At 59.1% G+C, this 26,628-nt stretch overlaps 1 protein-coding gene across 1 annotated transcript in view; it reads left to right on the plus strand.

The window, feature by feature from the left end:
- LOC140424665 (fucolectin-like) overlaps window positions 1–26,628 on the plus strand; it is a 358,672-nt gene that overhangs the window by 250,528 nt on the left and 81,516 nt on the right. Inside the window, exon 2 of the mRNA XM_072507920.1 lies at window positions 799–866. Coding sequence (XP_072364021.1) covers window positions 799–866 — 68 coding nt within the window. The remainder of the gene's footprint in view (window positions 1–798; window positions 867–26,628) is intronic.

Genomic DNA, 26,628 nt, shown 5'->3' on the forward strand with positions numbered 1-26,628 from the left:
AGTGTTTGATGGGGACAGTGTAGAGGGAGCTTTACTCTGTGTCTAAACCCGTGCTGTACCTGTCCTGGGAGTGTTGATGGGGACAGTGTAGAGGGAGCTTTACTCTGTATCTAACCCCGTGCTGTACCTGTCCTGGGGGTGTTTGATGGGGACAGTGTAGAGGGAGCTTTACTCTGTATCTAACCCCGTGCTGTATCTGTCCTGGGAGTGTTTGATGGGGACAGTGTAGAGGGAGCTTTACTCTGTATCTAACCCCGTGCTGTACCTGTCCTGGGAGTGTTCGATGGGGACAGTGGAGAGGGAGCTTTACTCTGTATCTAACCCCGTGCTGTACCTGGCCTGGGAGTGTTTGATGGGGACAGTGTAGAGGGAGCTCTCCCCACTATGGTCACCTGGGACTTTGTCGACAATTAGCAGTAAGTTTTATTTTGATGTCCTCCCTGGGGTTGGGGGAGGGGCAGCTGACGACAATGCCAGGCAGTAACAGGGATGATAAATAGTGAAGGGTTTACAGTGCCTGGTCAGGGAGTGAGGGCTGATTGACATGCTCTCTGCTGACATGGTGAATGTGTTACTCTATCGGCTCTGTGGCCTCGAGGAATAACATCAGCCCAGGTTGCCAATGCGGAGAAAGCATCCAGTGCTCCTGATTGGCCCATGTGCCTGTGCGCCAGGGTGTCAACACAGGGGAGCCTGGCTCCCTGTCCCAGTCAGACCTGCCCCGGGGGGTGGGGTACTTGTGTCTCCCTAACTGCTGCTGCCTGTTGACTGAGTGTCATGTGTCTGTGTCTCCTGCAGGATGAAGCTCGCTCACGTGCTGGTGTTTGCCTTTCTCTGGGGGGTATTTCACCTCGGAAACTCACACGGTAAGAAATTAACAGGTGCCAGTTGCAGCCAGTTGCAAAGACAGACTTGATGTGTGTCACCTTCAGCTGTGATTGCCAGTGCGATTATTAACAGTGCAGAGGGGCCAAACCAATGTCTGTACAGCTCCAACATAATCTTATTTTTATAACCTTTGCCACGACTGATAAAGGCAAGGCAGGGATAGAACATGGAACAAACAGTGCAGAAGGAGGCCATTCGGCCCGTCGAGTCTGCACCGACCCACTTAAGCCCTCACTTCCACCCTATCCCCGCAACCCAATAACCCCTCCTAACCTTTTTGGACACTAAGGGCAATTTAGCATGGCCAACCCACCTAACCTGCACGTCTTTGGACTGTGGGAGGAAACCGGAGCACCCGGAGGAAACCCACGCACACACGGGGAGGACGTGCAGACTCCGCACAGACAGTGACCCAAGCCGGAATCGAACCTGGGACCCTGGCGCTGTGAAGCAACAGTGCTAACCACTTGTGCTGCCCGGTACAGCAGGCGGTAAAGAAGGCTAATGGTATGTTGGCCTTCATCGCGAGAGGTTTCGGGTATAGAAGCAGGGATGTGTTGCTGCAATTGTACAGGGCCTTGGTGAGGCCACACCTGGAGTATTGTGGGCAGTTTTGGTCTCCTTCTCTGAGGAAGGATGTTCTTGCTCTCGGGGGAGAGCAGCGAAGGTTTACCAGACTGATTCCAGAGATGGCGGGACTGTCATATGAGGAGAGATCGACTCGGTCGGGATTGTTCTCGCTGGAGTTCAGAAGAATGAGGGGGGATCTCAGAGAGACTATAAAATTCTAACAGGACTGGACAGGGTAGATGCAGGGAAGACGTTACCAATGATGGGTGTGTCCAGAACCAGGGGTCACAGTCTGAGGATTCAGGGTGAACCATTTCGGACAGAGAGAAGGAGACATTTCTTCACCCAGAGAGTGGTGAGCCTGTGGAATTCATTACCACAGGAAGTAGTTGATGCTGAAACATTGTATATATTCACGAGGTGGCTGGATATAGCACTCGGGGAGAATGGGATCGAAGGCTATGGGGAGAAAGCAGGATTAGGCTATTGAGTTGGATGGTCAGCCATGATGGTGATGAATGGCGGAGCAGCTCGAAGGGCCAAAAGGCCGCCTCCTGCTCCTACCTTTTGTTTCTACATTTCAAGAGGGAGTGAGGGAGGAGAGAGCGAGGGAGGAGAGAGAATAGAGTGAGGGACGATAGAGTGAGGGAGGAGAGAGTGAGGGAGGAGAGAGTGAGGGAGGAGAGAGTGAGGGAGGAGAGAGTGAGGGAGGAGAGAGTGAGGGAGGAGAGAGTGAGGGAGGAGAGAGTGAGGGAGGAGAGAGCGAGGGAGGAGAGAGCGAGGGAGGAGAGAGTGAGGGTGGAGAGAGTGAGGGCGGAGAGAATGAGGGTGGAGTGAGTGAGGGTGGAGGGAGTGAGGGAGGAGAGACTGAGGGAGGAGAGAGTGAGGGTAGAGAGAGTGAGGGAGGAGAGAGTGAGGGAGGAGTGAGGAAGGAGAGAGTGAGGGAGGAGAGAGTGAGAAGAGAGTGAGGGAGGAGAGAGTGAGGGAGGTGAGAGTGAGGGAGGAGAGAGTGAGTGAGGAGAGAGTGAGGGTGAGAGGGAGGAGGGACAATAGAGCGAGGGGGGGAGTGTGAGGGAGGAGAGAGTGAGGGAGGAGAGGGAGGAGGGAGAATAGAATGAGGGACGATAGAGTGAGGGAGGAGAGGGAGGAGAGAGTGAGGGAGGAGAGAGTGAGGGAGGAGAGAGTGAGGGAGGAGAGAGTGAGGGAGGAGAGACTGAGGCTGGAGAGAGTGAGGGAGGAGAGAGTGAGGGAGGAGAGAGTGAGGGAGGAGAGAGCGAGGGTGGAGAGAGGAGAGAGTGAGGGAGGAGAGAGTGAGGGAGGAGAGAATGAGGGAGGAGAGAGTGAGGGAGGAGAGAGCGAGGGAGGAGAGAGCGAGGGAGGAGAGAGCGAGGGAGGAGAGAGTGAGGGTGGAGAGAGTGAGGGCGGAGAGAATGAGGGTGGAGTGAGTGAGGGTGGAGGGAGTGAGGGAGGAGAGACTGAGGGAGGAGAGAGTGAGGGTGGAGAGAGTGAGGGAGGAGAGAGTGAGGGAGGAGTGAGGAAGGAGAGAGTGAGGGAGGAGAGAGTGAGAAGAGAGTGAGGGTGGAGAGAGTGAGGCAGGTGAGAGTGAGGGAGGAGAGAGTGAGTGAGGAGAGAGTGAGGGAGGAGAGGGAGGAGGGAGAATAGAATGAGGGACGATAGGGTGAGGGAGGAGAGGGAGGAGAGAGTGAGGGAGGAGAGAGTGAGGGAGGAGAGAGTGAGGGAGGAGAGAGTGAGGGAGGAGAGACTGAGGCTGGAGAGAGTGAGGGAGGAGAGAGTGAGGGAGGAGAGAGTGAGGGAGGAGAGAGCGAGGGTGGAGAGAGGAGAGAGTGAGGGAGGAGAGAGTGAGGGAGGAGAGAATGAGGGAGGAGAGAGCGAGGGTAGAGAGAGTAAGGGAGGAGAGAGTGAGGTAGGAGAGAGTGCGGGAGGAGTGAGCGAGGGTGGAGAGAGGAGAGAGCGAGGGAGGAGAGAGTGAGGGAGGAGAGAGTGAGGGAGGAGAGAATGAGGGAGGAGAGAGTGAGGGAGGAGAGAGCGAGGGTAGAGAGAGTGAGGGAGGAGAGAGTGAGGGAGGAGAGCGAGGGTGGAGATAGTGAGCGAGGGAAGAGTGAGGGAGGAGAGAGTGAGGGAGGAGAGAGTGAGGGAGGAGAGAGTGAGGGAGGAGAGAGTGAGGGAGGAGAGAGCGAGGGAGGAGAGAGTGAGTGAGGAGAGAGCGAGGGAGGAGAGAGTGAGGGAGGAGAGAGTGAGTGAGGAGAGGGAGGAGGGAGAATAGAGTGAGGGACGATAGAGTGAGGGAGGAGAGTGAGGGAGGAGAGAGTGAGGGAGGAGAGAGGGTGGGAAGAGAGAGTGAGGGAGGAGAGAGTGAGGGAGGAGAGAGCGAGGGTGGAGAGAGGAGAGAGTGAGGGAGGAGAGAGTGAGAGAGGAGAGAATGAGGGAGGAGAGAGTGAGGGAGAAGAGAGCGAGGGTAGAGAGAGTGAGGGAGGAGAGAGTGAGGGAGGAGAGAGCGAGGGAGGAGAGAGCGAGGGTGGAGAGAGGAGAGAGTGAGGGAGGAGAGAGTGAGGGAGGAGAGAGTGAGGGAGGAGAGAGTGAGGGAGGAGAGAGCGAGGGTAGAGAGAGTGAGGGAGGAGAGAGTGAGGGAGGAGAGAATGAGGGAGGAGAGAGCGAGGGTAGAGAGAGTGAGGGAGGAGAGAGTGAGGGAGGAGAGCGAGGGTGGAGATAGTGAGGGAGAGAAGAGTGAGGGACGGCAGAGTGAGGGTGGGGATAGAGAGGGAGGAGAGAGTGAGTGAGGAGAGAGTGAGGGAGGAGAGAGTGAGGGAGGAGAGAGTGAGGGAGGAGACAGTGAGGGAGGAGAGAATGAGGGAGGAGTGAGTGAGGGAGGAGAGAGTGAGGGAGGAGAGAGTGAGGGAGGAGAGATTGAGGGGTAGAAAGTGAGGGAGAAGAGAGCGAGGGTGGAGAAAGTGAGGGAGGAGAGAGCGAGGGAGGAGAGAGTGAACGAGGAGAGAGTGAGGGGGAGAGAGTGAGGGTGGAGAAAGTGAGGGAGGAGAGAGCGAGGGAGGAGAGAGTGAGGGAGGAGAGAGTGAGGGAGGAGAGAGTTAGTGAGGAGAGAGTGAGGGAGTAGAGAGTGAGGGAGGAGAGACTGAGGGTGGAGAAAGTGAGGGAGGAGAGAGCGAGGGAGGAGAGAGTGAGGGGGAGAGAGTGAGGGTGGAGAGAGTGAGGGCGGAGAGAGCGAGGGAGGAGAGAGTGAGGGTGGAGAGAGTGAGGGAGGAGAGTGAGGGAGGAGAGAGTGAGGGAGGCGAGAGCGAGGGAGGCGAGAGCGAGGGAGGAGAGAGTGAGGGGGAGAGAGTGAGGGAGGAGAGAGTGAGGGAGGAGAGAGCGAGGGAGGAGAGAGCGAGGGAGGAGAGAGTGAGGGTGGAGAGAGTGAGGGCGGAGAGAATGAGGGTGGAGTGAGTGAGGGTGGAGGGAGTGAGGGAGGAGAGACTGAGGGAGGAGAGAGTGAGGGTAGAGAGAGTGAGGGAGGAGAGAGTGAGGGAGGAGTGAGGAAGGAGAGAGTGAGGGAGGAGAGAGTGAGAAGAGAGTGAGGGAGGAGAGAGTGAGGGAGGTGAGAGTGAGGGAGGAGAGAGTGAGTGAGGAGAGAGTGAGGGTGAGAGGGAGGAGGGACAATAGAGCGAGGGGGGGAGTGTGAGGGAGGAGAGAGTGAGGGAGGAGAGGGAGGAGGGAGAATAGAATGAGAGACGATAGAGTGAGGGAGGAGAGGGAGGAGAGAGTGAGGGAGGAGAGAGTGAGGGAGGAGAGAGTGAGGGAGGAGAGAGTGAGGGAGGAGAGACTGAGGCTGGAGAGAGTGAGGGAGGAGAGAGTGAGGGAGGAGAGAGTGAGGGAGGAGAGAGCGAGGGTGGAGAGAGGAGAGAGTGAGGGAGGAGAGAGTGAGGGAGGAGAGAATGAGGGAGGAGAGAGTGAGGGAGGAGAGAGCGAGGGAGGAGAGAGCGAGGGAGGAGAGAGCGAGGGAGGAGAGAGTGAGGGTGGAGAGAGTGAGGGCGGAGAGAATGAGGGTGGAGTGAGTGAGGGTGGAGGGAGTGAGGGAGGAGAGACTGAGGGAGGAGAGAGTGACGGTGGAGAGAGTGAGGGAGGAGAGAGTGAGGGAGGAGTGAGGAAGGAGAGAGTGAGGGAGGAGAGAGTGAGAAGAGAGTGAGGGTGGAGAGAGTGAGGCAGGTGAGAGTGAGGGAGGAGAGAGTGAGTGAGGAGAGAGTGAGGGAGGAGAGGGAGGAGGGAGAATAGAATGAGGGACGATAGGGTGAGGGAGGAGAGGGAGGAGAGAGTGAGGGAGGAGAGAGTGAGGGAGGAGAGAGTGAGGGAGGAGAGAGTGAGGGAGGAGAGACTGAGGCTGGAGAGAGTGAGGGAGGAGAGAGTGAGGGAGGAGAGAGTGAGGGAGGAGAGAGCGAGGGTGGAGAGAGGAGAGAGTGAGGGAGGAGAGAGTGAGGGAGGAGAGAATGAGGGAGGAGAGAGCGAGGGTAGAGAGAGTAAGGGAGGAGAGAGTGAGGTAGGAGAGAGTGCGGGAGGAGTGAGCGAGGGTGGAGAGAGGAGAGAGCGAGGGAGGAGAGAGTGAGGGAGGAGAGAGTGAGGGAGGAGAGAATGAGGGAGGAGAGAGTGAGGGAGGAGAGAGCGAGGGTAGAGAGAGTGAGGGAGGAGAGAGTGAGGGAGGAGAGCGAGGGTGGAGATAGTGAGGGAGAGAAGAGTGAGGGACGGCAGAGTGAGGGTGGGGATAGAGAGGGAGGAGAGAGTGAGTGAGGAGAGAGTGAGGGAGGAGAGAATGAGGGAGGAGAGAGTGAGGGAGGAGACAGTGAGGGAGGAGAGAATGAGGGAGGAGAGAGTGAGGGAGGAGAGAGTGAGGGAGGAGAGAGTGAGGGAGGAGAGAGCGAGGGAGGAGAGAGTGAGTGAGGAGAGAGCGAGGGAGGAGAGAGTGAGGGAGGAGAGAGTGAGTGAGGAGAGGGAGGAGGGAGAATAGAGTGAGGGACGATAGAGTGAGGGAGGAGAGTGAGGGAGGAGAGAGTGAGGGAGGAGAGAGGGTGGGAGGAGAGAGTGAGGGAGGAGAGAGTGAGGGAGGAGAGAGCGAGGGTGGAGAGAGGAGAGAGTGAGGGAGGAGAGAGTGAGAGAGGAGAGAATGAGGGAGGAGAGAGTGAGGGAGAAGAGAGCGAGGGTAGAGAGAGTGAGGGAGGAGAGAGTGAGGGAGGAGAGAGCGAGGGAGGAGAGAGCGAGGGTGGAGAGAGGAGAGAGTGAGGGAGGAGAGAGTGAGGGAGGAGAGAGTGAGGGAGGAGTGAGGAAGGAGAGAGTGAGGGAGGAGAGAGTGAGAAGAGAGTGAGGGAGGAGAGAGTGAGGGAGGTGAGAGTGAGGGAGGAGAGAGTGAGTGAGGAGAGAGTGAGGGTGAGAGGGAGGAGGGACAATAGAGCGAGGGGGGGAGTGTGAGGGAGGAGAGAGTGAGGGAGGAGAGGGAGGAGGGAGAATAGAATGAGGGACGATAGAGTGAGGGAGGAGAGGGAGGAGAGAGTGAGGGAGGAGAGAGTGAGGGAGGAGAGAGTGAGGGAGGAGAGAGTGAGGGAGGAGAGACTGAGGCTGGAGAGAGTGAGGGAGGAGAGAGTGAGGGAGGAGAGAGTGAGGGAGGAGAGAGCGAGGGTGGAGAGAGGAGAGAGTGAGGGAGGAGAGAGTGAGGGAGGAGAGAATGAGGGAGGAGAGAGTGAGGGAGGAGAGAGCGAGGGAGGAGAGAGCGAGGGAGGAGAGAGCGAGGGAGGAGAGAGTGAGGGTGGAGAGAGTGAGGGCGGAGAGAATGAGGGTGGAGTGAGTGAGGGTGGAGGGAGTGAGGGAGGAGAGACTGAGGGAGGAGAGAGTGAGGGTGGAGAGAGTGAGGGAGGAGAGAGTGAGGGAGGAGTGAGGAAGGAGAGAGTGAGGGAGGAGAGAGTGAGAAGAGAGTGAGGGTGGAGAGAGTGAGGCAGGTGAGAGTGAGGGAGGAGAGAGTGAGTGAGGAGAGAGTGAGGGAGGAGAGGGAGGAGGGAGAATAGAATGAGGGACGATAGGGTGAGGGAGGAGAGGGAGGAGAGAGTGAGGGAGGAGAGAGTGAGGGAGGAGAGAGTGAGGGAGGAGAGAGTGAGGGAGGAGAGACTGAGGCTGGAGAGAGTGAGGGAGGAGAGAGTGAGGGAGGAGAGAGTGAGGGAGGAGAGAGCGAGGGTGGAGAGAGGAGAGAGTGAGGGAGGAGAGAGTGAGGGAGGAGAGAATGAGGGAGGAGAGAGCGAGGGTAGAGAGAGTAAGGGAGGAGAGAGTGAGGTAGGAGAGAGTGCGGGAGGAGTGAGCGAGGGTGGAGAGAGGAGAGAGCGAGGGAGGAGAGAGTGAGGGAGGAGAGAGTGAGGGAGGAGAGAATGAGGGAGGAGAGAGTGAGGGAGGAGAGAGCGAGGGTAGAGAGAGTGAGGGAGGAGAGAGTGAGGGAGGAGAGCGAGGGTGGAGATAGTGAGGGAGAGAAGAGTGAGGGACGGCAGAGTGAGGGTGGGGATAGAGAGGGAGGAGAGAGTGAGTGAGGAGAGAGTGAGGGAGGAGAGAATGAGGGAGGAGAGAGTGAGGGAGGAGACAGTGAGGGAGGAGAGAATGAGGGAGGAGAGAGTGAGGGAGGAGAGAGTGAGGGAGGAGAGAGTGAGGGAGGAGAGAGCGAGGGAGGAGAGAGTGAGTGAGGAGAGAGCGAGGGAGGAGAGAGTGAGGGAGGAGAGAGTGAGTGAGGAGAGGGAGGAGGGAGAATAGAGTGAGGGACGATAGAGTGAGGGAGGAGAGTGAGGGAGGAGAGAGTGAGGGAGGAGAGAGGGTGGGAGGAGAGAGTGAGGGAGGAGAGAGTGAGGGAGGAGAGAGCGAGGGTGGAGAGAGGAGAGAGTGAGGGAGGAGAGAGTGAGAGAGGAGAGAATGAGGGAGGAGAGAGTGAGGGAGAAGAGAGCGAGGGTAGAGAGAGTGAGGGAGGAGAGAGTGAGGGAGGAGAGAGCGAGGGAGGAGAGAGCGAGGGTGGAGAGAGGAGAGAGTGAGGGAGGAGAGAGTGAGGGAGGAGAGAGTGAGGGAGGAGAGAGTGAGGGAGGAGAGAGCGAGGGTAGAGAGAGTGAGGGAGGAGAGAGTGAGGGAGGAGAGAATGAGGGAGGAGAGAGCGAGGGTAGAGAGAGTGAGGGAGGAGAGAGTGAGGGAGGAGAGCGAGGGTGGAGATAGTGAGGGAGAGAAGAGTGAGGGACGGCAGAGTGAGGGTGGGGATAGAGAGGGAGGAGAGAGTGAGTGAGGAGAGAGTGAGGGAGGAGAGAATGAGGGAGGAGAGAGTGAGGGAGGAGACAGTGAGGGAGGAGAGAATGAGGGAGGAGTGAGTGAGGGAGGAGAGAGTGAGGGAGGAGAGAGTGAGGGAGGAGAGATTGAGGGGTAGAAAGTGAGGGAGAAGAGAGCGAGGGTGGAGAAAGTGAGGGAGGAGAGAGCGAGGGAGGAGAGAGTGAACGAGGAGAGAGTGAGGGGGAGAGAGTGAGGGTGGAGAAAGTGAGGGAGGAGAGAGCGAGGGAGGAGAGAGTGAGGGAGGAGAGAGTGAGGGAGGAGAGAGTTAGTGAGGAGAGAGTGAGGGAGTAGAGAGTGAGGGAGGAGAGACTGAGGGTGGAGAAAGTGAGGGAGGAGAGAGCGAGGGAGGAGAGAGTGAGGGGGAGAGAGTGAGGGTGGAGAGAGTGAGGGCGGAGAGAGCGAGGGAGGAGAGAGTGAGGGTGGAGAGAGTGAGGGAGGAGAGTGAGGGAGGAGAGAGTGAGGGAGGCGAGAGCGAGGGAGGCGAGAGCGAGGGAGGAGAGAGTGAGGGGGAGAGAGTGAGGGTGGAGAGAGTGAGGGCGGAGAGAGCGAGGGAGGAGAGAGTGAGGGTGGAGAGAGTGAGGGAGGAGAGAGTGAGGGAGGAGAGAGTGAGGGAGGAGAGAGTGAGGGAGGAGAGAGTGAGGGAGGAGAGAGTGAGGGAGGCGAGAGCGAGGGAGGCGAGAGCGAGGGAGGAGAGAGCGAGGGGGAGAGAGTGAGGGTGGAGAGAGTGAGGGTGGAGAGAGCGAGGGAGGAGAGAGTGAGGGTGGAGAGAGTGAGGGAAGAGAGTGAGGGAGGAGAGAGTGAGGGCGAAGAGAGTGAGGGAGGTGAGAGCGAGGGAGGAGAGAGCGAGGGTGGAGAAAGTGAGGGAGGAGAGAGCGAGGGAGGAGAGAGTGATTGAGGAGAGAACGAGGGAGGACAGAGTGAGGGTGGTGAGGGTGGAGAAAGTGAGGGAGGAGAGAGTGAGTGAGGTGAGAGTGAGGGTGAGAGGGAGGAGGGACAATAGAGCGAGGGGGGGAGTGTGAGGGAGGAGAGAGTGAGGGAGGAGAGAGTGAGGGAGGAGAGAGTGAGGGAGGAGAGAGTGAGGGGGAGAGAGTGAGGGTGGAGAGAGTGAGGGAGGAGAGAGTGAGGGCGAAGAGAGTGAGGGAGGAGAGAGCGAGGGAGGAGAGAGCGAGGGTGGAGAAAGTGAGGGAGGAGAGAGTGAGTGAGGTGAGAGTGAGGGTGAGAGTGAGGGAGGAGAGAGTGAGTGAGGAGATGGTGAGGGCGGAGAGAGTGAGGGAGGAGAGAGTGAGGGAGGAGAGAGTGAGGGAGGAGAGAGTGAGGGGGAGAGAGTGAGGGTGGAGAGAGTGAGGGAGGAGAGAGTGAGGGCGAAGAGAGTGAGGGAGGAGAGAGCGAGGGAGGAGAGAGCGAGGGTGGAGAAAGTGAGGGAGGAGAGAGCGAGGGAGGAGAGAGTGATTGAGGAGAGAGCGAGGGAGGAGAGAGCGAGGGAGGAGAGAGTGAGGGTGGCGAGAGTGAGGGCGGAGAGAATGAGGGTGGAGTGAGTGAGGGTGGAGGGAGTGAGGGAGGAGAGACTGAGGGAGGAGAGAGTGAGGGTGGAGAGAGTGAGGGAGGAGAGAGTGAGGGAGGAGTGAGGAAGGAGAGAGTGAGGGAGGAGAGAGTGAGAAGAGAGTGAGGGAGGAGAGAGTGAGGGAGGTGAGAGTGAGGGAGGAGAGAGTGAGTGAGGTGAGAGTGAGGGTGAGAGGGAGGAGGGACAATAGAGCGAGGGGGGGAGTGTGAGGGAGGAGAGAGTGAGGGAGGAGAGGGAGGAGGGAGAATAGAATGAGGGACGATAGAGTGAGGGAGGAGAGGGAGGAGAGAGTGAGGGAGGAGAGAGTGAGGGAGGAGAGAGTGAGGGAGGAGAGACTGAGGCTGGAGAGAGTGAGGGAGGAGAGAGTGAGGGAGGAGAGAGTGAGGGAGGAGAGAGCGAGGGTGGAGAGAGGAGAGAGTGAGGGAGGAGAGAGTGAGGGAGGAGAGAATGAGGGAGGAGAGAGTGAGGGAGGAGAGAGCGAGGGTAGAGAGAGTAAGGGAGGAGAGAGTGAGGTAGGAGAGAGTGAGGGAGGAGGGAGCGAGGGTGGAGAGAGGAGAGAGCGAGGGAGGAGAGAGTGAGGGAGGAGAGAGTGAGGGAGGAGAGAATGAGGGAGGAGAGAGTGAGGGAGGAGAGAGCGAGGGTAGAGAGAGTGAGGGAGGAGAGAGTGAGGGAGGAGAGCGAGGGTGGAGATAGTGAGCGAGGGAAAAGTGAGGGAGGAGAGAGTGAGGGAGGAGAGAGTGAGGGTGGAGATAGTGAGGGAGGAGAGAGTGAGGGAGGAGAGAGTGAGGGAGGAGAGAGTGAGGGAGGAGAGAGCGAGGGAGGAGAGAGCGAGTGAGGAGAGAGCGAGGGAGGAGAGAGTGAGGGAGGAGAGAGTGAGTGAGGAGAGGGAGGAGGGAGAATAGAGCGAGGGTGGAGAGAGGAGAGAGTGAGGGAGGAGAGAGTGAGGGAGGAGAGAGTGAGGGAGGAGAGAGTGAGGGAGGAGAGAGCGAGGGTAGAGAGAGTGAGGGAGGAGAGAGTGAGGGAGGAGAGAATGAGGGAGGAGAGAGCGAGGGTGGAGAAAGTGAGGGAGGAGAGAGCGAGGGAGGAGAGAGTGAGGTGGAGAGAGTGAGGGTGGAGAGAGTGAGGGTGGAGAGAGTGAGGGAGGAGAGAGTGAGGGAGGAGAGAGTGAGGGAGGAGAGAGTGAGGGAGGAGAGAGTTAGTGAGGAGAGAGTGAGGGAGTAGAGAGTGAGGGAGGAGAGACTGAGTGTGGAGAAAGTGAGGGAGGAGAGAGCGAGGGAGGAGAGAGTGAGGGGGAGAGAGTGAGGGTGGAGAGAGTGAGGGCGGAGAGAGCGAGGGAGGAGAGAGTGAGGGTGGAGAGAGTGAGGGAAGAGAGTGAGGGAGGAGAGAGTGAGTGAGGAGATGGTGAGGGCGGATAGAGTGAGGGAGGAGAGAGTGAGGGAGGAGAGAGTGAGTGAGGAGAGAGTGAGGGAGGAGAGAGTGAGGGAGGAGAGAGCGAGGGTGGAGAAATTGAGGGAGGAGAGAGCGAGGGAGGAGAGAGTGAGGGAGGAGAGAGTGAGGGGGAGAGAGTGAGGGTGGAGAGAGTGAGGGAGGAGAGAGTGAGGGCGAAGAGAGTTTGGGAGGAGAGAGCGAGGGAGGAGAGAGCGAGGGTGGAGAAAGTGAGGGAGGAGAGAGCGAGGGAGGAGAGAGTGATTGAGGAGAGAGCGAGGGAGGAGAGAGCGAGGGAGGAGAGAGCGAGGGAGGAGAGAGTGAGGGTGGCGAGAGTGAGGGCGGAGAGAATGAGGGTGGAGTGAGTGAGGGTGGAGGGAGTGAGGGAGGAGAGACTGAGGGAGGAGAGAGTGAGGGTGGAGAGAGTGAGGGAGGAGAGAGTGAGGGAGGAGTGAGGAAGGAGAGAGTGAGGGTGGAGAGAGTGAGAAGAGAGTGAGGGAGGAGAGAGTGAGGGAGGTGAGAGTGAGGGAGGAGAGAGTGAGTGAGGAGAGAGTGAGGGTGAGAGGGAGGAGGGACAATAGAGCGAGGGGGGGAGTGTGAGAGAGGAGAGAGTGAGGGAGGAGAGGGAGGAGGGAGAATAGAATGAGGGACGATAGAGTGAGGGAGGAGTGGGAGGAGAGAGTGAGGGAGGAGAGAGTGAGGGAGGAGAGAGTGAGGGAGGAGAGACTGAGGCTGGAGAGAGTGAGGGAGGAGAGAGTGAGGGTGGAGAGAGAGAGGGAGGAGAGAGCGAGGGTGGAGAGAGGAGAGAGTGAGGGAGGAGAGAGTGAGGGAGGAGAGAATGAGGGAGGAGAGAGTGAGGGAGGAGAGAGCGAGGGTAGAGAGAGTAAGGGAGGAGAGAGTGAGGTAGGAGAGAGTGAGGGAGGAGGGAGCGAGGGTGGAGAGAGGAGAGAGCGAGGGAGGAGAGAGTGAGGGAGGAGAGAGTGAGGGAGGAGAGAATGAGGGAGGAGAGAGTGAGGGAGGAGAGAGCGAGGGTAGAGAGAGTGAGGGAGGAGAGAGTGAGGGAGGAGAGCGAGTGTGGAGATAGTGAGCGAGGGAAGAGTGAGGGAGGAGAGAGTGAGGGAGGAGAGAGTGAGGGAGGAGAGAGTGAGGGAGGAGAGAGTGAGGGTGGAGAGAGTGAGGGAGGAGAGAGTGAGGGAGGAGAGAGTGAGGGAGGAGAGAGTGAGGGAGGAGAGAGTGAGGGAGGAGAGAGCGAGGGAGGAGAGAGTGAGTGAGGAGAGAGCGAGGGAGGAGAGAGTGAGGGAGGAGAGAGTGAGTGAGGAGAGGGAGGAGGGAGAATAGAGTGAGGGACGATAGAGTGAGGGAGGAGAGAGTAAGGGAGGAGAGAGTGAGGGAGGAGAGAGTGTGGGAGGAGAGAGTGAGGGAGGAGAGAGTGAGGGAGGAGAGAGCGAGGGTGGAGAGAGGAGAGAGTGAGGGAGGAGAGAGTGAGAGAGGAGAGAATGAGGGAGGAGAGAGTGAGGGAGAAGAGAGCGAGGGTAGAGAGAGTGAGGGAGGAGAGAGTGAGGGAGGAGAGAGCGAGGGAGGAGAGAGCGAGGGTGGAGAGAGGAGAGAGTGAGGGAGGAGAGAGGGAGGGAGGAGAGAGTGAGGGAGGAGAGAGTGAGGGAGGAGAGAGCGAGGGTAGAGAGAGTGAGGGAGGAGAGAGTGAGGGAGGAGAGAATGAGGGAGCAGAGAGCGAGGGTAGAGAGAGTGAGGGAGGAGAGAGTGAGGGAGGAGAGCGAGGGTGGAGATAGTGAGGGAGGGAAGAGTGAGGGACGGCAGAGTGAGGGTGGGGATAGAGAGGGAGGAGAGAGTGAGTGAGGAGAGAGTGAGGGAGGAGAGAATGAGGGAGGAGAGAGTGAGGGAGGAGACAGTGAGGGAGGAGAGAGTGAGGGAGGAGTGAGTGAGGGAGGAGAGAGTGAGGGAGGAGAGAGTGAGGGAGGAGAGAGCGAGGGAGGAGTGAGTGAGGGAGGAGAGAGTGAGCGAGGAGAGATTGAGGGGTAGAAAGTGAGGGAGGAGAGAGCGAGGGTGGAGAAAGTGAGGGAGGAGAGAGCGAGGGAGGAGAGAGTGAACGAGGAGAGAGTGAGGGGGAGAGAGTGAGGGTGGAGAGAGTGAGGGAGGAGAGAGTGAGGGTGGAGAAAGTGAGGGAGGAGAGAGCGAGGAAGGAGAGAGTGAGGTGGAGAGAGTGAGGGTGGAGAGAGTGAGGGTGGAGAGAGTGAGGGAGGAGAGAGTGAGGGAGGAGAGAGTGAGGGACGAGAGAGTGAGGGAGGAGAGAGTTAGTGAGGAGAGAGTGAGGGAGTAGAGAGTGAGGGAGGAGAGACTGAGTGTGGAGAAAGTGAGGAAGGAGAGAGCGAGGGAGGAGAGAGTGAGGGGGAGAGAGTGAGGGAGGAGAGGGCGAGGGAGGAGAGAGCGAGGGAGGAGAGAGTGAGGGTGGAGAGAGTGAGGGCGGAGAGAATGAGGGTGGAGTGAGTGAGGGTGGAGGGAGTGAGGGAGGAGAGACTGAGGGAGGAGTGAGGAAGGAGAGAGTGAGGGAGGAGAGAGTGAGAAGAGAGTGAGGGAGGAGAGAGTGAGGGAGGTGAGAGTGAGGGAGGAGAGAGTGAGTGAGGAGAGAGTGAGGGTGAGAGGGAGGAGGAACAATAGAGCGAGGGGGGGAGTGTGAGGGAGGAGAGAGTGAGGGAGGAGAGGGAGGAGGGAGAATAGAATGAGGGACGATAGAGTGAGGGAGGAGAGGGAGGAGAGAGTGAGGGAGGAGAGAGAGAGGGAGGAGAGAGTGAGGGAGGAGAGACTGAGGCTGGAGAGAGTGAGGGAGGAGAGAGTGAGGGAGGAGAGAGTGAGGGTGGAGATAGTGAGGGAGGAGTGAGTGAGGGAGGAGAGAGTGAGGGAGGAGAGAGTGAGGGAGGAGAGAGTGAGGGAGGAGAGAGCGAGGGAGGAGAGAGTGAGTGAGGAGAGAGCGAGGGAGGAGAGAGTGAGGGAGGAGAGAGTGAGTGAGGAGAGGGAGGAGGGAGAATAGAGTGAGGGACGATAGAGTGAGGGAGGAGAGAGTAAGGGAGGAGAGAGTGAGGGAGGAGAGAGTGTGGGAGGAGAGAGTGAGGGAGGAGAGAGTGAGGGAGGAGAGAGCGAGGGTGGAGAGAGGAGAGAGTGAGGGAGGAGAGAGTGAGAGAGGAGAGAATGAGGGAGGAGAGAGTGAGGGAGAAGAGAGCGAGGGTAGAGAGAGTGAGGGAGGAGAGAGTGAGGGAGGAGAGAGCGAGGGAGGAGAGAGCGAGGGTGGAGAGAGGAGAGAGTGAGGGAGGAGAGAGGGAGGGAGGAGAGAGTGAGGGAGGAGAGAGTGAGGGAGGAGAGAGCGAGGGTAGAGAGAGTGAGGGAGGAGAGAGTGAGGGAGGAGAGAATGAGGGAGGAGAGAGCGAGGGTAGAGAGAGTGAGGGAGGAGAGAGTGAGGGAGGAGAGCGAGGGTGGAGATAGTGAGGGAGGGAAGAGTGAGGGACGGCAGAGTGAGGGTGGGGATAGAGAGGGAGGAGAGAGTGAGTGAGGAGAGAGTGAGGGAGGAGAGAATGAGGGAGGAGAGAGTGAGGGAGGAGACAGTGAGGGAGGAGAGAGTGAGGGAGGAGTGAGTGAGGGAGGAGAGAGTGAGGGAGGAGAGAGTGAGGGAGGAGAGAGCGAGGGAGGAGTGAGTGAGGGAGGAGAGAGTGAGGGAGGAGAGATTGAGGGTAGAAAGTGAGGGAGGAGAGAGCGAGGGTGGAGAAAGTGAGGGAGGAGAGAGCGAGGGAGGAGAGAGTGAACAAGGAGAGAGTGAGGGGGAGAGAGTGAGGGTGGAGAGAGTGAGGGAGGAGAGAGTGAGGGTGGAGAAAGTGAGGGAGGAGAGAGCGAGGAAGGAGAGAGTGAGGTGGAGAGAGTGAGGGTGGAGAGAGTGAGGGTGGAGAGAGTGAGGGAGGAGAGAGTGAGGGAGGAGAGAGTGAGGGACGAGAGAGTGAGGGAGGAGAGAGTTAGTGAGGAGAGAGTGAGGGAGTAGAGAGTGAGGGAGGAGAGACTGAGTGTGGAGAAAGTGAGGGAGGAGAGAGCGAGGGAGGAGAGAGTGAGGGGGAGAGAGTGAGGGAGGAGAGGGCGAGGGAGGAGAGAGCGAGGGAGGAGAGAGTGAGGGTGGAGAGAGTGAGGGCGGAGAGAATGAGGGTGGAGTGAGTGAGGGTGGAGGGAGTGAGGGAGGAGAGACTGAGGGAGGAGTAAGGAAGGAGAGAGTGAGGGAGGAGAGAGTGAGAAGAGAGTGAGGGAGGAGAGAGTGAGGGAGGTGAGAGTGAGGGAGGAGAGAGTGAGTGAGGAGAGAGTGAGGGTGAGAGGGAGGAGGAACAATAGAGCGAGGGGGGAGTGTGAGGGAGGAGAGAGTGAGGGAGGAGAGGGAGGAGGGAGAATAGAATGAGGGACGATAGAGTGAGGGAGGAGAGGGAGGAGAGAGTGAGGGAGGAGAGAGAGAGGGAGGAGAGAGTGAGGGAGGAGAGACTGAGGCTGGAGAGAGTGAGGGAGGAGAGAGTAAGGGAGGAGAGAGTGAGGGAGGAGAGAGCGAGGGTGGAGAGAGGAGAGAGTGAGGGAGGAGAGAGTGAGGGAGGAGAGAATGAGGGAGGAGAGAGTGAGGGAGGAGAGAGCGAGGGAGGAGAGAGCGAGGGAGGAGTGAGCGAGGGAGGAGAGAGTGAGGGTGGAGAGAGTGAGGGCGGAGAGAATGAGGGTGGAGTGAGTGAGGGTGGAGGGAGTGAGGGAGGAGAGACTGAGGGAGGAGAGAGTGAGGGTGGAGAGAGTGAGGGAGGAGAGAGTGAGGGAGGAGTGAGCAAGGAGAGAGTGAGGGAGGAGAGAGTGAGAAGAGAGTGAGGGAGGAGAGAGTGAGGGAGGTGAGAGTGAGGGAGGAGAGAGTGAGTGAGGAGAGAGTGAGGGAGGAGAGGGAGGAGGGAGAATGGAATGAGGGACGATAGAGTGAGGGAGGAGAGGGAGGAGAGAGTGAGGGAGGAGAGAGTGAGGGAGGAGAGAGTGAGGGAGGAGAGAGTGAGGGAGGAGAGACTGAGGCTGGAGAGAGTGAGGGAGGAGAGAGTGAGGGAGGAGAGAGTGAGGGAGGAGAGAGCGAGGGTGGAGAGAGGAGAGAGTGAGGGAGGAGAGAGTGAGGGAGGAGAGAATGAGGGAGGAGAGAGCGAGGGTAGAGAGAGTAAGGGAGGAGAGAGTGAGGTAGGAGAGAGTGAGGGAGGAGTGAGCGAGGGTGGAGAGAGGAGAGAGCGAGGGAGGAGAGAGTGAGGGAGGAGAGAGTGAGGGAGGAGAGAGTGAGGGAGGAGAGAGTGAGGGAGGAGAGAGTGAGGGAGGAGAGAGCGAGGGTAGAGAGAGTGAGGGAGGAGAGAGTGAGGGAGGAGAGCGAGGGTGGAGATAGTGAGCGAGGGAAGAGTGAGGGAGGAGAGAGTGAGGGAGGAGAGAGTGAGGGTGGAGATAGTGAGGGAGGAGAGAGTGAGGGAGGAGAGAGTGAGGGAGGAGAGAGTGAGGGAGGAGAGAGTGAGGGAGGAGAGAGCGAGGGAGGAGAGAGCGAGTGAGGAGAGAGCGAGGGAGGAGAGAGTGAGGGAGGAGAGAGTGAGTGAGGAGAGGGAGGAGGGAGAATAGAGTGAGGGACGATAGAGTGAGGGAGGAGAGAGTGAGGGAGGAGAGAGTGAGAGAGGAGAGAATGAGGGAGGAGAGAGTGAGGGAGAAGAGAGCGAGGGTAGAGAGAGTGAGGGAGGAGAGAGTGAGGGAGGAGAGAGCGAGGGAGGAGAGAGCGAGGGTGGAGAGAGGAGAGAGTGAGGGAGGAGAGAGGGAGGGAGGAGAGAGTGAGGGAGGAGAGAGTGAGGGAGGAGAGAGCGAGGGTAGAGAGAGTGAGGGAGGAGAGAGTGAGGGAGGAGAGAATGAGGGAGGAGAGAGCGAGGGTAGAGAGAGTGAGGGAGGAGAGAGTGAGGGAGGAGAGCGAGGGTGGAGATAGTGAGGGAGGGAAGAGTGAGGGACGGCAGAGTGAGGGTGGGGATAGAGAGGGAGGAGAGAGTGAGTGAGGAGAGAGTGAGTGAGGAGAGAGTGAGGGAGGAGAGAATGAGGGAGGAGAGAGTGAGGGAGGAGACAGTGAGGGAGGAGAGAGTGAGGGAGGAGTGAGTGAGGGAGGAGAGAGTGAGGGAGGAGAGAGTGAGGGAGGAGAGAGCGAGGGAGGAGTGAGTGAGGGAGGAGAGAGTGAGCGAGGAGAGATTGAGGGGTAGAAAGTGAGGGAGGAGAGAGCGAGGGTGGAGAAAGTGAGGGAGGAGAGAGCGAGGGAGGAGAGAGTGAACGAGGAGAGAGTGAGGGGGAGAGAGTGAGGGTGGAGAGAGTGAGGGTGGAGAAAGTGAGGGAGGAGAGAGCGAGGAAGGAGAGAGTGAGGTGGAGAGAGTGAGGGTGGAGAGAGTGAGGGTGGAGAGAGTGAGGGAGGAGAGAGTGAGGGAGGAGAGAGTGAGGGAGGAGAGAGTGAGGGAGGAGAGAGTTAGTGAGGAGAGAGTGAGGGAGTAGAGAGTGAGGGAGGAGAGACTGAGGGTGGAGAAAGTGAGGGAGGAGAGAGCGAGGGAGGAGAGAGTGAGGGGGAGAGAGTGAGGGAGGAGAGGGCGAGGGAGGAGAGAGCGAGGGAGGAGAGAGTGAGGGTGGAGAGAGTGAGGGCGGAGAGAATGAGGGTGGAGTGAGTGAGGGTGGAGGGAGTGAGGGAGGAGAGACTGAGGGAGGAGTGAGGAAGGAGAGAGTGAGGGAGGAGAGAGTGAGAAGAGAGTGAGGGAGGAGAGAGTGAGGGAGGTGAGAGTGAGGGAGGAGAGAGTGAGTGAGGAGAGAGTGAGGGTGAGAGGGAGGAGGAACAATAGAGCGAGGGGGGGAGTGTGAGGGAGGAGAGAGTGAGGGAGGAGAGGGAGGAGGGAGAATAGAATGAGGGACGATAGAGTGAGGGAGGAGAGGGAGGAGAGAGTGAGGGAGGAGAGAGAGAGGGAGGAGAGAGTGAGGGAGGAGAGACTGAGGCTGGAGAGAGTGAGGGAGGAGAGAGTGAGGGAGGAGAGAGTGAGGGAGGAGAGAGCGAGGGTGGAGAGAGGAGAGAGTGAGGGAGGAGAGAGTGAGGGACGAGAGAATGAGGGAGGAGAGAGTGAGGGAGGAGAGAGCGAGGGAGGAGAGAGCGAGGGAGGAGTGAGCGAGGGAGGAGAGAGTGAGGGTGGAGAGAGTGAGGGCGGAGAGAATGAGGGTGGAGTGAGTGAGGGTGGAGGGAGTGAGGGAGGAGAGACTGAGGGAGGAGAGAGTGAGGGTGGAGAGAGTGAGGGAGGAGAGAGTGAGGGAGGAGTGAGGAAGGAGAGAGTGAGGGAGGAGAGAGTGAGAAGAGAGTGAGGGAGGAGAGAGTGAGGGAGGTGAGAGTGAGGGAGGAGAGAGTGAGTGAGGAGAGAGTGAGGGAGGAGAGGGAGGAGGGAGAATAGAATGAGGGACGATAGAGTGAGGGAGGAGAGGGAGGAGAGAGTGAGGGAGGAGAGAGAGAGGGAGGAGAGAGTGAGGGAGGAGAGACTGAGGCTGGAGAGAGTGAGGGAGGAGAGAGTGAGGGAGGAGAGAGTGAGGGAGGAGAGAGCGATGGTGGAGAGAGGAGAGAGTGAGGGAGGAGAGAGTGAGGGAGGAGAGAGTGAGGGAGGAGAGAGCGAGGGAGGAGAGAGCGAGGGAGGAGTGAGCGAGGGAGGAGAGAGTGAGGGTGGAGAGAGTGAGGGCGGAGAGAATGAGGGTGGAGTGAGTGAGGGTGGAGGGAGTGAGGGAGGAGAGACTGAGGGAGGAGAGAGTGAGGGTGGAGAGAGTGAGGGAGGAGAGAGTGAGGGAGGAGTGAGGAAGGAGAGAGTGAGGGAGGAGAGAGTGAGAAGAGAGTGAGGGAGGAGAGAGTGAGGGAGGTGAGAGTGAGGGAGGAGAGAGTGAGTGAGGAGAGAGTGAGGGAGGAGAGGGAGGAGGGAGAATGGAATGAGTGACGATAGAGTGAGGGAGGAGAGGGAGGAGAGAGTGAGGGAGGAGAGAGTGAGGGAGGAGAGAGTGAGGGAGGAGAGAGTGAGGGAGGAGAGACTGAGGCTGGAGAGAGTGAGGGAGGAGAGAGTGAGGGAGGAGAGAGTGAGGGAGGAGAGAGCGAGGGTGGAGAGAGGAGAGAGTGAGGGAGGAGAGAGTGAGGGAGGAGAGAATGAGGGAGGAGAGAGCGAGGGTAGAGAGAGTAAGGGAGGAGAGAGTGAGGTAGGAGAGAGTGAGGGAGGAGTGAGCGAGGGTGGAGAGAGGAGAGAGCGAGGGAGGAGAGAGTGAGGGAGGAGAGAGTGAGGGAGGAGAGAATGAGGGAGGAGAGAGTGAGGGAGGAGAGAGCGAGGGTAGAGAGAGTGAGGGAGGAGAGAGTGAGGGAGGAGAGCGAGGGTGGAGATAGTGAGCGAGGGAAGAGTGAGGGAGGAGAGAGTGAGGGAGGAGAGAGTGAGGGTGGAGATAGTGAGGGAGGAGAGAGTGAGGGAGGAGAGAGTGAGGGAGGAGAGAGTGAGGGAGGAGAGAGTGAGGGAGGAGAGAGCGAGGGAGGAGAGAGTGAGTGAGGAGAGAGCGAGGGAGGAGAGAGTGAGGGAGGAGAGAGTGAGTGAGGAGAGGGAGGAGGGAGAATAGAGTGAGGGACGATAGAGTGAGGGAGGAGAGAGTGAGGGAGGAGAGAGTGAGGGAGGAGAGAGTGTGGGAGGAGAGAGTGAGGGAGGAGAGAGTGAGGGAGGAGAGAGCGAGGGTGGAGAGAGGAGAGAGTGAGGGAGGAGAGAGTGAGAGAGGAGAGAATGAGGGAGGAGAGAGTGAGGGAGAAGAGAGCGAGGGTAGAGAGAGTGATGGAGGAGAGAGTGAGGGAGGAGAGAGCGAGGGAGGAGAGAGCGAGGGTGGAGAGAGGAGAGAGTGAGGGAGGAGAGAGGGAGGGAGGAGAGAGTGAGGGAGGAGAGAGTGAGGGAGGAGAGAGCGAGGGTAGAGAGAGTGAGGGAGGAGAGAGTGAGGGAGGAGAGAATGAGGGAGGAGAGAGCGAGGGTAGAGAGAGTGAGGGAGGAGAGAGTGAGGGAGGAGAGCGAGGGTGGAGATAGTGAGGGAGGGAAGAGTGAGGGACGGCAGAGTGAGGGTGGGGATAGAGAGGGAGGAGAGAGTGAGTGAGGAAAGAGTGAGGGAGGAGAGAATGAGGGAGGAGAGAGTGAGGGAGGAGACAGTGAGGGAGGAGAGAGTGAGGGAGGAGTGAGTGAGGGAGGAGAGAGTGAGGGAGGAGAGAGTGAGGGAGGAGAGAGCGAGGGAGGAGTGAGTGAGGGAGGAGAGAGTGAGCGAGGAGAGATTGAGGGGTAGAAAGTGAGGGAGGAGAGAGCGAGGGTGGAGAAAGTGAGGGAGGAGAGAGCGAGGGAGGAGAGAGTGAACGAGGAGAGAGTGAGGGGGAGAGAGTGAGGGTGGAGAGAGTGAGGGTGGAGAAAGTGAGGGAGGAGAGAGCGAGGAAGGAGAGAGTGAGGTGGAGAGAGTGAGGGTGGAGAGAGTGAGGGTGGAGAGAGTGAGGGAGGAGAGAGTGAGGGAGGAGAGAGTGAGGGAGGAGAGAGTGAGGGAGGAGAGAGTTAGTGAGGAGAGAGTGAGGGAGTAGAGAGTGAGGGAGGAGAGACTGAGGGTGGAGAAAGTGAGGGAGGAGAGAGCGAGGGAGGAGAGAGTGAGGGGGAGAGAGTGAGGGAGGAGAGGGCGAGGGAGGAGAGAGCGAGGGAGGAGAGAGTGAGGGTGGAGAGAGTGAGGGCGGAGAGAATGAGGGTGGAGTGAGTGAGGGTGGAGGGAGTGAGGGAGGAGAGACTGAGGGAGGAGTGAGGAAGGAGAGAGTGAGGGAGGAGAGAGTGAGAAGAGAGTGAGGGAGGAGAGAGTGAGGGAGGTGAGAGTGAGGGAGGAGAGAGTGAGTGAGGAGAGAGTGAGGGTGTGAGGGAGGAGGAACAATAGAGCGAGGGGGGGAGTGTGAGGGAGGAGAGAGTGAGGGAGGAGAGGGAGGAGGGAGAATAGAATGAGGGACGATAGAGTGAGGGAGGAGAGGGAGGAGAGAGTGAGGGAGGAGAGAGAGAGGGAGGAGAGAGTGAGGGAGGAGAGACTGAGGCTGGAGAGAGTGAGGGAGGAGAGAGTGAGGGAGGAGAGAGTGAGGGAGGAGAGAGCGAGGGTGGAGAGAGGAGAGAGTGAGGGAGGAGAGAGTGAGGGAGGAGAGAATGAGGGAGGAGAGAGTGAGGGAGGAGAGAGCGAGGGAGGAGAGAGCGAGGGAGGAGTGAGCGAGGGAGGAGAGAGTGAGGGTGGAGATAGTGAGGGCGGAGAGAATGAGGGTGGAGTGAGTGAGGGTGGAGGGAGTGAGGGAGGAGAGAGTGAGGGAGGAGAGAGTGAGGGTGGAGAGAGTGAGGGAGGAGAGAGTGAGAAGAGAGTGAGGGAGGAGAGAGTGAGGGAGGTGAGAGTGAGGGAGGAGAGAGTGAGTGAGGAGAGAGTGAGGGAGGAGAGGGAGGAGGGAGAATAGAATGAGGGACGATAGAGTGAGGGAGGAGAGGGAGGAGAGAGTGAGGGAGGAGAGAGTGAGGGAGGAGAGAGTGAGGGAGGAGAGACTGAGGCTTGAGAGAGTGAGGGAGGAGAGAGTGAGGGAGGAGAGAGTGAGGGAGGAGAGAGCGAGGGTGGAGAGAGGAGAGAGTGAGGGAGGAGAGAGTGAGGGAGGAGAGAATGAGGGAGGTGAGAGCGAGGGTAGAGAGAGTAAGGGAGGAGAGAGTGAGGTAGGAGAGAGTGAGGGAGGAGTGAGCGAGGGTGGAGAGAGGAGAGAGCGAGGGAGGAGAGAGTGAGGGAGGAGAGAGTGAGGGAGGAGAGAATGAGGGAGGAGAGAGTGAGGGAGGAGAGAGCGAGGGTAGAGAGAGTGAGGGAGGAGAGAGTGAGGGAGGAGAGCGAGGGTGGAGAGAGTGAGGGAGGAGAGAGTGAGGGAGGAGAGACGAGGGAGGAGAGAGCGAGGGTGGAGAGAGGAGAGAGTGAGGGAGGAGAGAGTGAGGGAGGAGAGAGCGAGGGTAGAGAGAGTGAGGGAGGAGAGAGTGAGGGAGGAGAGAATGAGGGAGGAGAGAGCGAGGGTAGAGAGAGTGAGGGAGGAGAGAGTGAGGGAGGAGAGCGAGGGTGGAGATAGTGAGGGAGGGAAGAGTGAGGGACGGCAGAGTGAGGGTGGGGATAGAGAGGGAGGAGAGAGTGAGTGAGGAGAGAGTGAGGGAGGAGAGAATGAGGGAGGAAAGAGTGAGGGAGGAGACAGTGAGGGAGGAGAGAGTGAGGGAGGAGTGAGTGAGGGAGGAGAGAGTGAGGGAGGAGATAGTGAGGGAGGAGAGAGCGAGGGAGGAGTGAGTGAGGGAGGAGAGAGTGAGGGAGGAGAGATTGAGGGGTAGAAAGTGAGGGAGGAGAGAGCGAGGGTGGAGAAAGTGAGGGAGGAGAGAGCGAGGGAGGAGAGAGTGAACGAGGAGAGAGTGAGGGGGAGAGAGTGAGGGTGGAGAGAGTGAGGGAGGAGAGACTGAGGGTGGAGAAAGTGAGGGAGGAGAGAGCGAGGGAGGAGAGAGTGAGGGTGGAGAGAGTGAGGGAAGAGAGTGAGGGAGGAGAGAGTGAGGGAGGAGAGAGTGAGGGAGGAGAGAGTGAGGGAGGAGAGAGTGAGGGTGGAGATAGTGAGGGAGGAGAGAGTTAGTGAGGAGAGAGTGAGGGAGTAGAGAGTGAGGGAGGAGAGACTGAGGGTGGAGAAAGTGAGGGAGGAGAGAGCGAGGGAGGAGAGAGTGAGGGGGAGAGAGTGAGGGTGGAGAGAGTGAGGGCGGAGAGAGCGAGGGAGGAGAGAGTGAGGGTGGAGAGAGTGAGGGAAGAGAGTGAGGGAGGAGAGAGTGAGGGAGGAGAGAGTGAGGGAGGAGAGAGTGAGGGAGGCGTGAGCGAGGGAGGCGAGAGCGAGGGAGGAGAGAGTGAGGGGGGAGAGAGTGAGGGTGGAGAGAGTGAGGGTGGAGAGAGCGAGGGAGGAGAGAGTGAGGGTGGAGAGAGTGAGGGAAGAGAGTGAGGGAGGAGAGAGTGAGGGCGAAGAGAGTGAGGGAGGTGAGAGCGAGGGAGGAGAGAGCGAGGGTGGAGAAAGTGAGGGAGGAGAGAGCGAGGGAGGAGAGAGTGATTGAGGAGAGAGCGAGGGAGGACAGAGTGAGGGTGGTGAGAGTGAGGGTGGAGAGAGTGAGGGAGGAGAGAGTGAGTGAGGAGATGGTGAGGGCGGAGAGAGTGAGGGAGGAGAGAGTGAGGGAGGAGAGAGTGAGTGAGGAGAGAGTGAGGGAGGAGAGAGTGAGGGAGGAGAGAGCGAGGGTGGAGAAATTGAGGGAGGAGAGAGCGAGGGAGGAGAGAGTGAGGGAGGAGAGAGTGAGGGGGAGAGAGTGAGGGTGGAGAGAGTGAGGGAGGAGAGAGTGAGGGCGAAGAGAGTGAGGGAGGAGAGAGCGAGGGAGGAGAGAGCGAGGGTGGAGAAAGTGAGGGAGGAGAGAGCGAGGGAGGAGAGAGTGATTGAGGAGAGAGCGAGGGAGGAGAGAGCGAGGGAGGAGAGAGCGAGGGAGGAGAGAGTGAGGGTGGCGAGAGTGAGGGCGGAGAGAATGAGGGTGGAGTGAGTGAGGGTGGAGGGAATGAGGGAGGAGAGAGTGAGGGAGGAGAGAGTGAGGGTGGAGAGAGTGAGGGAGGAGAGAGTGAGGGAGGAGTGAGGAAGGAGAGAGTGAGGGAGGAGAGAGTGAGAAGAGAGTGAGGGAGGAGAGAGTGAGGGAGGTGAGAGGGAGGGTGGAGAGAGTGAGTGAGGAGAGAGTGAGGGTGAGAGGGAGGAGGGACAATAGAGCGAGGGGGGAGTGTGAGGGAGGAGAGAGTGAGGGAGGAGAGGGAGAATAGAATGAGGGACGATAGAGTGAGGGAGGAGAGGGAGGAGAGAGTGAGGGAGGAGAGAGTGAGGGAGGAGAGAGTGAGGGAGGAGAGACTGAGGCTGGAGAGAGTGAGGGAGGAGAGAGTGAGGGAGGAGAGAGTGAGGGAGGAGAGAGCGAGGGTGGAGAGAGGAGAGAGTGAGGGAGGAGAGGGTGAGGGAGGAGAGAATGAGGGAGGAGAGAGTGAGGGAGGAGAGAGCGAGGGTGGAGAGAGGAGAGAGTGAGGGAGGAGAGAGTGAGGGAGGAGAGAGCGAGGGTAGAGAGAGCGAGGGAGGAGAGAGTGAGGGAGGAGAGAATGAGGGAGGAGAGAGTGAGGGAGGAGACAGTGAGGGAGGAGAGAGTGAGGGAGGAGTGAGTGAGGGAGGAGAGAGTGAGGGAGGAGAGATTGAGGGGTAGAAAGTGAGGGAGGAGAGAGCGAGGGTGGAGAAAGTGAGGGAGGAGAGAGCGAGGGAGGAGAGAGTGAACGAGGAGAGAGTGAGGGGGAGAGAGTGAGGGTGGAGAGAGTGAGGGAGGAGAGAGTGAGGGTGGAGAAAGTGAGGGAGGAGAGAGCGAGGGAGGAGAGAGTGAGGGAGGAGAGAGTGAGGGAGGAGAGAGTGAGGGAGGAGAGAGTGAGGGAGGAGAGAGTGAGGTGGAGAGAGTGAGGGTGGAGAGAGTGAGGGTGGAGAGAGTGAGGGAGGAGAGAGTGAGGGAGGAGAGAGTGAGGGAGGAGAGAGTGAGGGAGGAGAGAGTTAGTGAGGAGAGAGTGAGGGAGTAGAGAGTGAGGGAGGAGAGACTGAGGGTGGAGAAAGTGAGGGAGGAGAGAGCGAGGGAGGAGAGAGTGAGGGGGAGAGAGTGAGGGTGGAGAGAGTGAGGGCGGAGAGAGCGAGGGAGGAGAGAGTGAGGGTGGAGAGAGTGAGGGAAGAGAGTGAGGGAGGAGAGAGTGAGGGAGGAGAGAGTGAGGGAGGAGAGAGTGAGGGAGGAGAGAGTGAGGGAGGAGAGAGTGAGGGAGGAGAGAGTGAGGGAGGAGAGAGTGAGGGAGGAGAGAGTGAGGGAGGAGAGAGCGAGGGTGGAGAGAGGAGAGAGTGAGGGAGGAGAGAGTGAGGGAGGAGAGAATGAGGGAGGAGAGAGTGAGGGAGGAGAGAGCGAGGGTGGAGAGAGGAGAGAGTGAGGGAGGAGAGAGTGAGGGAGGAGAGAGTTAGTGAGGAGAGAGTGAGGGAGTAGAGAGTGAGGGAGGAGAGACTGAGCGTGGAGAAAGTGAGGGAGGAGAGAGCGAGGGAGGAGAGAGTGAAGGTGAGAGAGTGAGGGTGGAGAGAGTGAGGGCGGAGAGAGCGAGGGAGGAGAGAGTGAGGGTGGAGAGAGTGAGGGAAGAGAGTGAGGGAGGAGAGAGTGAGGGAGGAGAGAGTGAGGGAGGAGAGAGTGAGGGAGGAGAGAGTGAGGGAGGAGAGAGTGAGGGAGGAGAGACTGAGGCTGGAGAGAGTGAGGGAGGAGAGAGTGAGGGAGGAGAGAGTGAGGGAGGAGAGAGCGAGGGTGGAGAGAGGAGAGAGCGAGGGTGGAGATAGTGAGCGAGGAGAGAATGAGGGAGGAGAGAGTGAGGGAGAAGAGAGCGAGGGTAGAGAGAGTGAGGGAGGAGAGAGTGAGGGAGGAGAGAGCGAGGGAGGAGAGAGCGAGGGTGGAGAGAGGAGAGAGTGAGGGAGGAGAGAGTGAGGGAGGAGAGAGTGAGGGAGGAGAGAGTGAGGGAGGAGAGAGTGAGGGAGGAGAGAGCGAGGGAGGAGAGAGTGAGGGAGGAGAGAGTGAGGGAGGAGAGAGCGAGGGTAGAGAGAGTGAGGGAGGAGAGAGTGAGGGAGGAGAGCGAGGGTGGAGATAGTGAGGGAGGGAAGAGTGAGGGACGGCAGAGTGAGGGTGGGGATA

This window comes from Scyliorhinus torazame, chromosome 6, assembly GCF_047496885.1.
Source record: "Scyliorhinus torazame isolate Kashiwa2021f chromosome 6, sScyTor2.1, whole genome shotgun sequence".
NCBI lineage: Eukaryota > Metazoa > Chordata > Chondrichthyes > Carcharhiniformes > Scyliorhinidae > Scyliorhinus > Scyliorhinus torazame.